Raw genomic sequence first — 15,783 nt, forward strand, 5'->3', positions numbered from 1 at the left:
GAAGTACTAACATAGATTCCTCATTTAAACTAAGAAGGGAGTGATAATGGCACTTAGTTAGGAACTAAAGTTAGGAAATGTTTAAAGTACATGATGATGGGAATAGTTAAATATTATAAGCCATTAGGAGTTGTAACTTGTAACCCCACAACTCCCCAGCACTAATAACTATCCATCATATTCTAAAAATATATATCCTGCATTATTTGTGGTTGGAATTGTCACCTACAGAGTGATGTGTTTTACAGAGGTATTTGGAGGTATATAGGAATGCAGTATGGAATGCAGGCACTAATACTCTGTTAGTCCTCAGCTCTGGCACTGTGTGTTAAATTTGTAAATAGGTATTTGTAAAGCTCTTAGTCAACTGTTGCTGTATTTTTGCTAAAGATTTATTGTGTTGCAGTATTATTTCAGCATTGGCTTCCTCTGTCTATCTCATATCACTCTCTCTCTTGTTCTCTCTCTCTCTGTCTCTTTCTCATTCATTCACTCTACCTCCCTCTTTACATACTATAAATACACCTACTTGTCTTAGAAAATCTCCAGCCATGTCAGGGTCACAGTGTACTCTCAGCTATGTCAGATATGCAAGGTGTGTGCGCGTGTGTGTGCATGTTTGTGTGTGTGTTTGTGCATGTGTTAGGGCACCACAATCAAAAGTTTACAGTGTGCTATAAGCATCCTGACCAATCGCAGAGCAATATTCACATGATCCAACCAATCTGTACAATATAGGTCACAATAATTCAGACCTATCTTTAACTGGGTCACACCAATTGTTCCCAGTTGTGGTATGAATTGAGTACATATTATTGTCGCAATGTACAGCAATAGAATTGCAAGATGATATTTTGAGCATATTATGCAGGGCTTGTGTCGATGAGAGCCACTCAGAGGTTTTCCCTCTTAATCTTTTCTACTTTTCTACGTGCCTGGAGCCTGAGATGAAATCCCTATTAAAATCATTCTAAACTCATTCTAAACTTCCCTCCCCTATTTCACTCCTCTAATATCTAATTCTGCACATCTCTCCCATGTGCTAGATATTCACTCATTTATGTGATCTTGTGTTGTGGTAAATTTAGCATCAGAGCCGCCACCTTCACTTCTCTGGATGAGGTGGGACTGAGTCCTCTGACAAAGAGAGCCAAGCCCACCTACCTGGCCATGGACAAAGAGAACCAGATTATAGGCTATGTGGTGCCCATCTTCAGGGGAAGGTATGATCCCTGGATGGTCATAATGAAGGGAGAAATCAATGGAGCTGTCTTATAGTTTGTAAATGTCTGTTCTGCTTTGTGCAGACAAAAGATATCATTGCATTTGTTGGTGGGGATTCTGTATTAAAAAGCTCTATCTTTTTTGTTTAAGGGAATATTTTGATGAAACACTCATTTTTCCCTTTACACAAAATGTAATTGATCAGTGAAGACATGTTTGGTGTCTCAAAATTGCTTCTTGCACTAGAGCTATGAGGTTAATGTAGGTGAAAAAAAGGTAATTAGCATTGAGAAAACTGCATCCCTACATTGAAAAATACTCGCTTCAGATTGCACTGGGTTGATAATTAAGCCCTAAAAATCCCAGGCTTATTACATACTAACGCTTATTATTCAGTAACTACAGGGACTTCAGTGCAAACTGGTTGAGCTATTCTTATGTTATAGACATGTGTAATAAAACTTTGGCCATTTAATCTCAAATTCACTTACTTATGCACTTTCTGCCACTGTATGACATACTGTTCATTATCTATAGAAAAACACATGAGTACAGGAAGAATTCAGGCTTCAAGCTGGCTGTGCTACTGTTTTTAGCTAAGAGACATACTTTTGTTCATGTAGTTAACAACAATATTATGTCATATACTGTCAGAAACAACATAAGCAAGACTATTAAAGACTTAACAACTCAAATTGGTTTAACACAAGGAGTTGTTTTAGGCATGATTTACTTGTTAGCTGCATTAGCCTAATAACTCCAGTGCAAATTAAAGAAGCAAATTTGAGACACCAAAACATATCTTGGCTGATAGATTACACCTCGGGTAAGGTGGAAATTGTGTCAACTTCGAATGGTGGCAAATCCATGCCTGGAAAACCAGCTATATGTGTTTGAATTTAAAATGGATTTTTCCCTGTATACGTGCTGAGTATGTATGTATTTATGTATGTATGTATGTATGTATGTATGTTTTTGAGAGTTTACATATATGTGATATACCCCACCTCCTCCACACCAGTCAGGAGTTTGCAAGTGGTCTGTCAGACACAGAAGAAGCGCGGGCTAAAGAGAACGCTGCCTATCTGGCCCGCAGAGACCTCTTCACCAGCGGGGTGGAGATGGAGCGCATGGAGCACAAATCTCGCAGAACCATCATGAGGGAGTCAGCAGAACGCATTTCCCTCAACAAGAGGGTCAGTGCAGAACCCAGTCATGTTTATGATGATGTATTCTTCATCATCAGTGTACTATATTACTGTGCAAAAGTCTTAAGCCACCTCAGAAATCAGCTTTAATGCTGTTTGTCTGGCAAGCAAGCATGTATTAGTGTGAAAAAACATGAGAATCAATAAATACAAATGAACATTAATATATATAATAGCAGTATTGGCTAATAACTACTTCATTAAGTTATACTTCAGTTAGAGATGCATCTATGCATGCACATATCTGCAGATTCTGATACTTGAATATTTATAAACTAAATATAACACCTGGATTAGCATTGCAGAGAAATGTAACACTTATTTGTAAAATGGATAAAATGAAAATAAAAATGAATAAAGTGCAGACATTTTAGCATTTTAGTTACCCATTGCTGCATAAACTTTCTGCTTCTACAGAGTACAGTAAATACATTGTCAAATATCAATTTGAAATATCAGTATATATACCTGTCCATTGTCAATATTTTTAAACATCTGCTGAAACCAACATAATACTGATATCAGTGTGCATCCCTAACTTTATTAGTTAAATCAGGTGTGCTGGTAATTAAACCAATTATTTAAGCCAATGTAATTAAACCAAACCATACCTGTGTATGTCTAAAAATCTCATGAACTATCTAGAACTTAATTGAAAACAAGCAATTCAAGTTACTTTTTATTGTATTAAAGTATATTTTGATTTTTCCTAGTGTTGTATAGTGTTCCAACAAACAAAAACACACTTGCTGCCCAGATGAATAGTTTTTCAATTTTCTTGGCCAGCCTAAGGTCATAATGTGTTTGTAATACATTAATAAACTAATTGTGGAACACATAGGAAGAACATAAACATGTGAACATTTGTAACTAAAACAGTACTGTTCTGGTATAGTGACAAATTGTGCAGAGCTGGTCCACAGCAATATGGCATAGAGGATCGTCTGCTGATGAAGTTTAATAATTGCTTCATTTGCATCAGAAATACATCAAGTCTACTGTGCCTCCAGTCAAAGAATGCATTTAACTCAGCCTGTGAATAGGCACACTACTATAGGACAGAGAGAAAGGGAGAGGGCATAAGCATTCACAACAACTCATTTGGATTACTGGTGCCAACAAGCCATGCCGTCCCGCTGCCAGATTCCTGAGGTCACTCCCGTTTCTTAAGACACAGTGTTTTGATGTCTCTGTAGTGTGTGTTAATGTTGTGTGAGTGATGTCCATGCAGCAAATGTTAATAGCTGAGGGAAGCCCAAAGGAGAATCTGGTTTCTGCCAACCTACCAGATGAACAAAACCACATGACTCACACCCTGAACACTGCCACCTAAACTCTGCCTGTTCCATGAAGACAGACAACAAAGTTTATTGATTGTAGACCACACATAGACAAATGCATACGCATGAGGACTGAACATGAATATGAACCCTGCATTTTGAATATGTTATATGGCATTGGTGGTCATGCGAGTTATAGCATGTTATAAGCCTTATGCAAGAAGAGATTACATTTTAATAGATGCTGTTTGAGCTGTATGTGAAGACTGTGTGTGACTGCTTATCTCCAGATCCATGATAACGAAGAGTACCACAAGCGCCTGAACGAGGACAGCCTGATGCACCCACCAGAGTTTGTGATCAAGCCCCGCTCACACACTGTGTGGGAGAAACAGTGTGTGCGGCTGCACTGCACCATCACAGGATGGCCTGAGCCTCGAGTGGTGTGGTGAGTATGCGCACACACACACACACACACACACTCTCAAAAACAACGAGCCCACTAGGCTTAAAGAGGCATTCCGGTGTAACTGTCATGTATTATGTTATTTTCCTGTTATGTAGCACAGAATTCATTCAAGGGTTTTATATCCTTTTTGCATTTTTGTACATCAGTGTTCTCTCGATATTCAGCATGCATTATGCAAATAGGTAATAGAACCGCTGATAATTGCCACATGGCAGTAAAGAAATCCTGACCCCCAAAGCCCTGAGGATCCTCCCATCATGAAAATGAGCTTTTCCTAGTCTTTACACTGCTAGAGACTCCTGTGGTACCATTGTAGGACGAAAGTAGGCTTGTTTACAACAGATGGAAATTTTTCATTTTGGAGTGTCCCTTTAACATATATTACACATTTGCACATTTATATTACTTAAAATGATAGGAAAAAATGGACACTATTTTCCTCTTACATCAAATGCAGTTGATCAGCAAGACTGAAGTTTGCTTCTTTAATTTTTTTACTGGAGCTTATGTGGTTTCTGACATTTTGGCTGCCCTGTATTGTACCTCATTCAAAAGGCAGAGCTAAAACACTCCTTATGACTTCAATATGAATGGGCAGAGCTAAACTGCTGGTCCGAATATGTGGCTATATGTAAATGAGGTGGTTTTCCTGACATCACAAAAACAAGGAATTAAGAACAGGCTCTTTATGCAGCTTAGTGGATTGTATGGACTGGGTAAAAATGGTACATTTTGGAATTGTGGCAACATTTACATGTTACTTCAAGCTGTTCCAAAAAGGTGAGGGAAATTTGTTTTTACACGATCTGGGCCCTTTAGGTTGAGCAATATTTTAAAAACAGTTTTCTGTTGTGTTTTTTATTATATATTGACAGGCATTGTTCATGCTTTCTTTCTCCTATTTGCTTTGTTTTCTGTGCTTTTAGCATTCAGCTCCTCTGATATCCTGCATTTTTCTTTCTGTCGCTCTCTGTCTCTTGCTTTTTAAATTCTTTTTCCTGTCTTTCTTGTTTTTTTTTTTTCCTTTGCCATCCCTGCCAACCTCCAGGTATAAGAACAATGTTAGCCTTGACCCCATGGCTCACCCAGGGAAGTACAAGATAGAGAGCAGCTACAATGTCCACTCTCTGGAGATCAACAGGTAACCACATATACAGTTTATTTTCTTCAGATCATTCAGAACATCCCAGATATTTTCATTTCCCGATTATTATGCTGTCCCATATCTCCATAACAAAGATACACCACAAAACTACACCTCACATATGAAAATACAACTCAACAGTGTCCTGGTGGCCTAAATACTGACACTTGATCCAGACTTTTCTTGGCCAGTCTCTTCATAACAAAGGGGGCATCTATAAAAAGCCATGCATCACTAGAATTCCTTCCCTTTAACCTTTGTATCTCTCTGTCTCACTCACCATACACACACATACAGGAAATCACACAGTTTAAAAATACACAACAGATTGTCTCTTATTAAGGAATTATGCTAAGGTACATTCATTCATACTGTTGCTAAATGTTCAGCTTTAATGATGTAAGATTCTGCGTAAATTAGAATTTGCCCTGGATTGTTGGCTTAGAGGATGGATTAGAGTGTTGGCAGAAGAATGTGCCCCTGACACTGATGATATCACAGCCTGGAGTCTATTTCTGTCACCCAATTTCAGTTTTGGAAGTCCTGAACTCTGTACAGTCCCAAGGCAGGCATACACTGTTCTTAGTGATTTACAGTGCATGCATGAGACTGAGTGCGTGAGACGCATGTGAGTCAGTATGTGGTCACATGTCCCTCTGCCATTTTAGGTGTGACTTTGATGACACGGCCCAGTATCGCGTGTCAGCCATGAACAGCAAGGGGGAGCTGTCTGCTTTTGCCTCTGTTGTTGTTAAAAGTATGTAAAAAAAAATAAGCATTTTCCCTAAATTTATTCCAGATTTTTGTAAGGTAAAGATAAACAATGCAAACGTGGTGTCTTGGCAGGTCAGAGCATCTTAAATGTAGGCAGAATATCTAATATTTCACATATTGAGTTGTAAGAATAAGATTATTCAACTTTTGTCAAAACATTTACTTATTTAAGGGTCCTTAAGCAAAAAATGAAAGCTTAACATAAGTACAAATATCTCAAAATACGTTGAAGAGTCTGATAATTTTAGAACTACCATTATATAATAAGAAATATTAGCTAAATTGCCAATATTTAAGATACTTTCACCTGTGAAGACACGAAACTTTGTAGTGAATAACTTGTTTATTAGGATATCTTTCAGCTTTTGTCTCTGTGATTAGCAAAAGTATGTCAAAAATAAGCCTTGGCCTTAACTTTTTTTCTGAGGTAAAGTTTGTTTAGTACAGCATGATTTAGTCTTATCATTGAGTAGTTAACCTAATCTAACTGCTTGTGTAATGTCTTATTTTAAAGGTTACATAGAAATCTCACATTTACTTTGTTGGTAGTGGTAGAGACAGTCTCCCAAACTGTTAGCTTCATGCTACACATTGTTTTCAATGGACTAATCTAACTAGCTGTAATCGTTCTGATGTTTAGGGTTCAAAGGTGAAGTTGATGAGTCTCTCCCAGCTCCCAGACCCCGTAAGTTTCTAAAAGTAAACCTTAATTTCTGTCTAATCTAATTCCATTTGGATTCATTTGAACATTTCTGAGCTTTGCATCTGTGTGTAAGCAGTAGAACCGTGAGTGCTACACCAATGTGACTAATGCTAGCTTGCTAATGGCTATTTTATGTCCCATACGCTGGATGCAGAAAAGAACAGGTTCGGCTGTAAAGGTAACCCGGCTAAAGGTTTTTTATGTACTTTTGTGTTCTCGTTTGGGTCGTGTTCTCACAGTATGTGTCAGTAGTGCATGGCCACTCTGTCTCACTCTGTCTTTTTTTACATATATAATAGACCCGATACTGTGCGTCCAGTTAATGTGTGTTTTTTGAAATATTTCTTTGGATTCTTTGATGTTATTAATATATGTGTATCTGTTCGAGCTGGATAAGTTTTAACAGAGGAGATTCTGTAATGTATTGCTTAAGCGATTATGCTGGCCAATTATTTGTCATTTCCACAAATTACCACAGATAGCCGGAGTAAAAGTTCATAGCCCAGATATACCAGACAAGTGCCACACTCATTAACAATAACAACATGGTCCACAGCTGTTTCAAACAGGACTACTATAACTATATTATAGTCACTAGCAAATATTCTGACTACTATAACAGATTTGTACTGAATAAAAACATTGATCTGATCAGTAGTCGCTTAAATTATAAGACCTCTCCATAGACAAATTCAGCTTGACTAGGGCTACATTCTAAATGTCTGCATGGCAGTGTGCTTTCCAGAGCTGTCTCTACACTTTCTGAGGATTCTTCAAGTTTCCATGTGTTTTTGCACATTGTATAATCTTCTCTGTTTTCTTGTTATCAATAATTCTCTTCCTGTTTCACCTTAATCTCTGGTGTATGTCCATGTATAGATCCTTGTTGTTCTCTTCCTTGTGGTCCTAATAGACAAAAACCAAGTGAAATGTGTCCAGTGACCCTCGGATTGTCCGTTCTTGGCCTGTTTTTGTCCATTTACCCCGTGACTCATGGTGCAGTGTAACTAAGTGTAATTATTATATGTGTGTGTCTCAGACCCTTGCCTTGAGTATGGTGTGACTTTCGAAACACACATTGTGGAGAAGTTTGGTGTGTCATTTGGGCGTGAGGGGGAGACCCTGAGTCTTGGCTGCTCTGTTATCATCTACCCCTCACTGCAGCGTTTCCAACCTGAGATTGAATGGTACAGAGATGGTGAGTGAATGAGATGTCTCGCCCACACACTAATGTACACACGTTCGCAAACACATATACATAAGTTCCCACAAATGCATTCAAACGCAAAGCTACTCTAAATGGACAAAATACCATGTTGTTGTTATAATGCTTCATTTGAATTGTGATAAATTAAATGGCATATACTATGATGTTTGTGATGTATTGTGATAGTACATTATAGTTTTGCAATATATTAAAACACATTGTGTGATGACGATTCCTAGCTTGTCATCATCACCTGCATTAATTCATGGCATGGTGTCTCACACCCACTTCCTAAAGACTGCAAGAAGTCTCGGTGAACTCACACGGACCACTAGGTGGGAATCACTGCAGGCCCCACAATGCAATTCTGTTGAGATAATTAAAGACTTGTGATGTGTTAAGTATTGCTATATGACGTATTATGATGTTTTGTGACCTACAAAAGAAAACTACTTTAAGTTAATGGAGTTTACACTGATCATCTCACTTCAGTGTTTTTTATGTACTGTGAAGTAAACAATTCAACTTCCAAAAAAAGTGTGTGATATTTAACAGTTGCTTTTATTCAGTGCAGTTTACAGTGGCAGGTGAATGTAACATTGGGAGTTTCATCTTATTGGAGACTTGTTGATATATTATAGTGGAGTTCCTGATTATTTTCTTCTTTTATTTTATCCTGATGAAAGGGAAAGCTAATTTTCTTTTTCTTTCAGTGTTAGTCAGGCCAGCAGTTATCTAGTTAGAGGCTACACATAGCCCTGTTTGTTTTTGAATTTGTTTTCAGTGTAATTTTTTTTAATAATATTTCATGCAGTCCTACATTGCATACATAAAAACAGAGGCTTTCCGATTCTAGGTTTTTCAATTGTCTGAAAATAACAAGAACTTTCTGGAGAGTTGTGCAATACTCATATTTGCAGTTGTCCTAAATTGTGTATGTGTGTGTGTCTTAGATAAGTTGCTGGTGCCGTCTAAGTGGGTTCAAAAGCACTGGAGTGGAGACAGAGCCACCCTGACACTCACACACCTCAATAAAGAGGACGAAGGTCTCTACACACTTCGTGTCATCACCAAGTCCGGCTATGAAACACACTCTGCCTACGTCTTCGTTCGAGGTAAGGACCACATTAAACTGTAATTAACATTAAGCTAAATTAAGGACAGTGATGCACAGATTTCAGTTCTACTCTGCCGTATAATTCTTCTGCTCCAGTACCAAAACATTAGAAGAGTCAAAAGTTTCAAAATGTCTAAGATGCAGTTATAAAACTGAAAGATATTATTACAGAATGCAGAACCACCAAGAAAAAACAGACTATCTGACTGAAATTCATAACCATTGAAATGCACATGCAGTAGATATAAACATATTGAACACAATACATGGTTCATGTCATTATATTTAGTTTTTTGTGAGGCTTCATAAGCTATAAGGGAAAAAATGCCCTACCAGTGTAATTTTAAAAATGCTATCAGAATGTATGTGTCGTAATTTATCACCATAACAGTAAAATAGCATCATATTGTCCCTCTCCTAGTGTGGTTTACACAGTGGATAGTTATGTAGAGAATGCTGTTTATTTATGTTTATTTACACTTTTTTTGTATTTATATACATAGTATATTTATTCATATAGGTTATTTATGACAGTAATAACTGTGTCTTTGGCTCTAATGTTGATCAACCTTAATCAAGGTCAGACAAAGGTTTTTGTACCTGAATGATCTATTGCAGCTGGCGATCACTCCCACTTCGTTCACTCTCAAATTTAGACCATGCAGATAACACACATACACACATGCACACACACCACACAGTGGCTCAGGCAGCTGTGGAAAAACTGATGGCAGGCCTTTTATTGTTGTCTGACTCTCACTAAGCTGCCTGACCTTATGCAGGTCCAGTGTACCAGATTAAAAACAGTCCTGCTTTGACTTTGCTTTTGCTGGTGTAGATGTCAGGGTTTAATTCATTTCCTTGTAAGCTTGAATGATTAATTCTAGGAAGTGGGAACATATTACAACGTTATAATGTAATATTGCATCAAAAGAATGAAGAGCATTAAGTATAATGGTCTGTTGGACATGTGTGTGTATGTGTGTATATAGGTGTGTGTGTGTGTCTGTGAGGGTCCTTTTGCTCTCGTGTTTCGTTCTAATTTTGTCCCTATCTCCGCTGGCCGTGTGTGTGGAACAGCTCAAGTTAGTAGCAGCAAGAACTCTCTGGAGTAATGTCCATTTAAATCCTGCCTTAATCCTACACACTTTACACAGTATACCAAATTCAGAAGCCCACAGTCTTCTCATATATTACTGTATCCTTTTAACAAAGGAATAATTACTAAAAGACTTAGTATTAGTATTATTACTATTTTATTAGTAGAGTTCAAGACAATTACATCACATTTTTTAAAAATCTACAGTGCCCAGCTGGTCACTAATGAACCCTGGAAAAATGAATTCTCCAATGGCAGGGATCAATGTTGCCTATTGTCCGGGGCCCACTGGTCCTAACACTTTTCAACCACTACAAATGCAAAGCCACTATTAGCCACTTGCCATGGAGATTTTTTTCTTTTTTTCTCTTTTAACAAACCGCCCGACCAAATGAATTTTCATACATTCACAAAAACTCACCATTAATAACAAAAAATACTTTTCATGTTCCTGTGCAAAAGCCAGTTGGGTCGGACACCAAACTAATTGCATCAAATAAGATTTTGTCAGAATTTGCCAACTGTAATGGTTAAGTTCTTATAACTGTAAAACTTTTTCGAAATGTTTGTTTTTTCAAAGCAGTGCCAGGCTGGTTTGTGGTACCAAAGCTTGTTTGTTAATTGTAAATACAATATATATACAGTAAACATGTTTCTACAATTCAGGCCACAATTTGTAATTTTGACCACAGCATTCTTTGACTTGGTGGACCAAGTGGCCAGTGTAAATCTTTATATCTTTCTACACCTGTCCATTGGGAAATTTTATTGCATGCACAACATTAACTTAAGAATTGTTGAAACTACCAGCTCACAGTTCAGAGTGATTATTGACTTTCTTTGTGTGTGTATGTTTTAGATGCAGATGCAGAGGTTGCAGGAGCTCCTGGTGCTCCTCTCGATGTATGTTGTCAGGACGCCAACAAAGACTATGTCATTGTTACCTGGAAACAGCCTGCTGTGGATGGAGGCAACTCTATTCTGGGCTACTTTGTGGACAGGTAATTATTGGCACAGTGCTTGTAACCACATATTAACCTCATACAGCTGTATGCAAACCCCTCTCAACAGCCTTCAATATACCTCTAAAATGAAAAATGAGAAACAGGAAAACAGACTTACTGACTCAGTAAAACCTCAAGAATACCAAGCTAACCAGTCTCATATAACATCAGTACCACACAAAGACTAAAATGAGACAAAGGGCTATACAGTTATATGCAAAGGTTTGGGCAACTTTGGTCAAATTACATATTTTGATGATTTTCTAATCAAGAAAAGGAAAAGAAGTAAACACTTTTAAAAAAAATATGCTAATGTTAATTCAGTTTATATTTGATTAACAAAATTAGAAAACAGAAAAAAATTAACCTATACTACATTTTTACTATATACAGAGTCACTATACTAGTTACTATATTTTAACTGTGTACAGACACTGATGAGGAGCAGCTGAAGGCAATAATGACTGGATGACGCACTATGAAACAGGTGGAGGTGGAATTAGGGACAGGGGGAAACAAAACTTAAGACACCCCATAAGATCTGCTACTTACTATGCAAATACGTTTAGTGCAGAAAGACACTATATGCCAGATGTTATCAATCACCACTCACAAATTTACTGCTAACTTCAAACCATCACACTAACAGCCAGTACCAAGATGTTCTTCATAATCTTAAAGAAATTTTGAGCTAAAGGCTTATGCTTAAATGCTTTATTTGTAAGATAAATATAAATGGTGAATTGATGTCAATGTAGGACTTAATTTAATTAAAAAATAAATTATCATTAGAGTATTTTTCTAGTATTTTATTTTAATACTAGAGCAGTTTTCTGATTCTGTTTTAAATAATAAAGTAATTTTTAGTGGTCAACAAAGTCTCACTATTTGTATATGTTCTCTAAGCCAGTGAGCTCCTCATGAAGCTGTTTGAGATAATGCCCAGAGTGTGGAAAGCTGCATCAACACAAAGTGGCACTAATCGTAGAATCTAAAATCTAAGTTGATTTGAAACTGCATAATCCATTGTGTTAGTTAAATGTTTTGATTGAAAATTTTGAAATAAGTGTTGCTTATTTTTTACTGCTGCTGTATTAATTCATATTTTCAAGGGCAGTGCAGATTTCACCATAGCATATTCTGAAAATGACACTGCCCTCTGCTGGTACTGCTGTCTCCTCTCTCTCTCTCTCTTTCTCTCCCTCTCTTTCTCTCTCTCTCTGAATTCCCCCTCATCTCTTTCTCTCTTTTTCATTCTCTCTTTCTGTCTCTAGGTGTGAAGTTGGTACCACCCACTGGATTCAGTGTAATGACACGCCAGTAAAGTTCGCCCGTTTCCCTGTCACTGGTCTGATAGAAGGCCGCAGCTACATTTTCCGCGTGCGCGCAGTAAATAAGAGTGGCATGAGTCATCCTTCTCGTGTGTCTGAACCCGCAGTGGCCATGGACCCAGCTGACCGCGCTCGCAAAGGTGTGAATATGCGTCCATGAATAACATTAATAAAATTAACAAGCTTTATTTGTGTATCATCTCTCATACATTAAAGTGCTGCTTGAATATCTTTACAGTTATGTACAATTAAAACAAACAAAAGAAAAGGACCATATAATGGGAAAAACTAAAATGCAATTTAATAAGAACAAAGCAGAGGTTAACTAAAAAACATGAACAAAAACTAATAAAATAAACATATTTGTAAATTTTAACTTATAAATTCACCTTGTATTATATCATCTGTTTTTCACCACCCTTCCCCTCTGTCTTACTCATGGAAGGAGCCTCTGCGCCATGGACTGGCCAGATCATTGTGACAGAAGAGGAGCCTGTCGGTAAGAGGAGTTGTTCACATTGCTTCAGTGCATGCATTCATAGCATATTTATGTCAAGTGGAGTGCAATATTATTGGCAAGGCCTTGCCATTTAACTACTAAACTAAAGGAACGTTTAAGCTATTTAAGTTTTAAACTGTTTAAGCTGTTCAAACCACCTTTAGGAAAAAGGTTTTCATAATTATTTGTCAAATCGTTATTTAGGCAAATCTTGCCTTCATACCATGGAAGACACTTTAATGAACATGAAGCAACATAAAGCATAAGCAATACTTTGGGCAAGTATTTTCAGAAGTAAATTTCAAAAAGAGGCCAAACATCTGACTGGCAGTTAAGAACAAAATACTATCTAGCTTAAGTAGTCAAACAGGGTTCTTTCTTGGCCAAACCTCTGCTGCGACTATAGTTTATACTCGTCTGATTTCGAGATCTTGCTAGTTGATGTTGCTGCTTAACTGATGAGTTTAATCAGGTGTGTTTAATGAGGCAGAACGTTGAAGGCTGCAGTGCTGTGGCCCACAAGGACATGACTCTTGACATGACAACCTTATCTATCCTAATCTTTCTCTAATTCTTCTAGAGGGTGTGGTTCCTGGCAAACCTTGCGACCTGCTTGTTACTGAGGCAACCAAGAACTATGTGGTGCTGAGCTGGAAGCCCCCAGGCGAGAAGGGACATGAGGGGGTCATGTACTATGTTGAGAAGGTCAGAAATACCTGTAGCTTCCTATTGACATTAGACATAGGGGACCAGTGGTATTTCAGGTCCTCCTGTTTTCCCCTTTTGTCTTTGATATCCTGTCACTGTAATGTTTGGAGTAACTGAAAGTGTGAATGTGTACTTGTGTGTTTATTACAGTGTGTATCTGGCACAGACAGCTGGCAACGCGTGAACACTGATATTCCAGTAAAGTCGCCACGATTTGCACTATTTGACTTGGCTGAAGGGAAGTCCTACTCTTTCCGCGTCCGGTGCTGTAACTCTGCTGGTGTAGGTGAACCTTCAGCACCCACCGAGGCCACTGTAGTGGGAGACAAACTGGGTGAGAAGAGCGCTCTCTGTTTTTTTCACATTCACCTCTACATAAGATCTGGGAACTAGCACCACTCAACAGTAGCAAGTAAACTTGCAGTTTTAAGAAATCTAAAATAAAATAGTTCATGTACCAGTTATAGTCCAGTGTGATAACCTGTACAGTGTCAGTATTTCCTATTTATTGTTGATGTGCATGTAATGATTTTAATATGAAGCACAATTTAACAGTTTAACATCCTTTACTCTCCAGATATTCCATCTGCACCAGGCCGTGTAGTGCCCACCCGTAACACAGACACATCTGTAGTAGTGTCATGGGAGGCATCACGTGAAGCTAAAGAACTTGTGGGCTACTACATTGAAACCAGTGTTGTGGGGAAAAATGTTTGGGAGCCCTGCAACAACAAACCTGTCAAGGCCACCAGGTACATTTACTTGACATATTCATACACATTCAAAACAGTTAAGAATTACTGGGCACTGAAACAGATGAGGATATTAGACACTTATATCTTATTACACTTATAATTAGACACTGATGTCTTGCAACAGTTGTTACACAGTAGTAGTTATTGAACACATTTGCGTTTAGCCTTCCTCTACCAGATCTTTGTGCTTGGCTTCCTTTTCAGTCTACCCAGAGAATGATTAGCTCCTACAGGACCACCTGCCTTGCTGTTTGTGACATCAGGACCATATCTTGCCTGATTGAGATCACTTGCCTTCAGCTGCCAATACAATGCACTAACTTGGTGCCCATAAAGCCCTCTTGGCTACAACTGTGACTTTTCCCCTCTCTCACCGTGATGAAAATAGTGGCAGGCTGTACTGGGTGGCACTGCTTCCCTTGAGTGATTCAGATGCTTCACATGAAGTGCTGCCATGTGCTTTAGTGTACAGTCAGAGATCATGCCCAAGCTCTTAACAGATTTCTCAGGAACCAATGGAACCTCTTCACCTCCTATGTAGAAGCAGAAACGGGAACCTCATCTTGCTTAAAGTGTGTGCAAGCCTGGGTGATCAGCCCCTTGAGGCCTTGAAGGATCGAGCTACACCAAGGCACTGATGAAGGTGTCACTGTTCAGTTATTCCTGAATGCTCAGTTGGGGGCTGTTGAACATCAGACAAGCTCAGGGTTCCTCTTTGTTCCACTTCTGATGATTTGACCAGTATATTCACTGCCAGATGAAATGGTACATCTGATGATAATTGCTTTCAATGGCTGATGCCATGCTGACACCAGTGTCTCAGAGATTCAGACTGCAACAGTTGTTACAATCCAGTAGGAGGTTCTTGATTGTACCTGGGACGTGGTGCCAGTCCAACGCTGTTTCTACCAGCTTGTGGGTTATGGAACAAAGTCATTAGCAAGGTCCAGCCACAGGACCTTTGGGTCTCTCTGGTCAACTGGGTGTGATGCACCCTGGCACCCTCAGGACAGCCCGCTGAGGTGTTGATGTGGAACCTCTTCAGGAGGTACTCTCAGGCTGTTGATGATATTGAAAAATATCTCGCCTTTAACACAGAAGAGTGAGGAGCTTGGTGTTTCTTGAGTTCTTCTTCTTTGGTATCCAGACACCTCCTGCAACACCTCCTACTGTTGGGCTACCTTCCCCCTGCTCCAGATAATCTTAAGGATGCTTACGGAGGTAATTGCTGGTGGTGGTATGAAGGTCCTTTAGTGCCCCA

General features: G+C 38.5%; 1 protein-coding gene across 2 annotated transcripts in view; it reads left to right on the plus strand.

The window, feature by feature from the left end:
• The window catches only part of myom1b (myomesin 1b), a 39,751-nt gene that overhangs the window by 4,101 nt on the left and 19,867 nt on the right, over window positions 1-15,783 (plus strand). For both annotated transcript variants that reach the window (XM_036596073.1, XM_036596074.1), the window contains 14 exons: window positions 1,089-1,223; window positions 2,246-2,420; window positions 4,003-4,160; window positions 5,230-5,322; window positions 5,994-6,082; window positions 6,740-6,784; window positions 7,842-8,000; window positions 8,963-9,124; window positions 11,085-11,226; window positions 12,504-12,700; window positions 13,006-13,059; window positions 13,640-13,764; window positions 13,918-14,101; window positions 14,345-14,519. In XM_036596073.1, coding sequence (XP_036451966.1) covers window positions 1,089-1,223; window positions 2,246-2,420; window positions 4,003-4,160; window positions 5,230-5,322; window positions 5,994-6,082; window positions 6,740-6,784; window positions 7,842-8,000; window positions 8,963-9,124; window positions 11,085-11,226; window positions 12,504-12,700; window positions 13,006-13,059; window positions 13,640-13,764; window positions 13,918-14,101; window positions 14,345-14,519 — 1,893 coding nt within the window. The remainder of the gene's footprint in view (window positions 1-1,088; window positions 1,224-2,245; window positions 2,421-4,002; window positions 4,161-5,229; window positions 5,323-5,993; window positions 6,083-6,739; window positions 6,785-7,841; window positions 8,001-8,962; window positions 9,125-11,084; window positions 11,227-12,503; window positions 12,701-13,005; window positions 13,060-13,639; window positions 13,765-13,917; window positions 14,102-14,344; window positions 14,520-15,783) is intronic.

This window comes from Colossoma macropomum, unplaced genomic scaffold (genome assembly GCF_904425465.1).
Source record: "Colossoma macropomum unplaced genomic scaffold, Colossoma_macropomum, whole genome shotgun sequence".
Taxonomy (NCBI): Eukaryota; Metazoa; Chordata; class Actinopteri; order Characiformes; family Serrasalmidae; genus Colossoma; species Colossoma macropomum.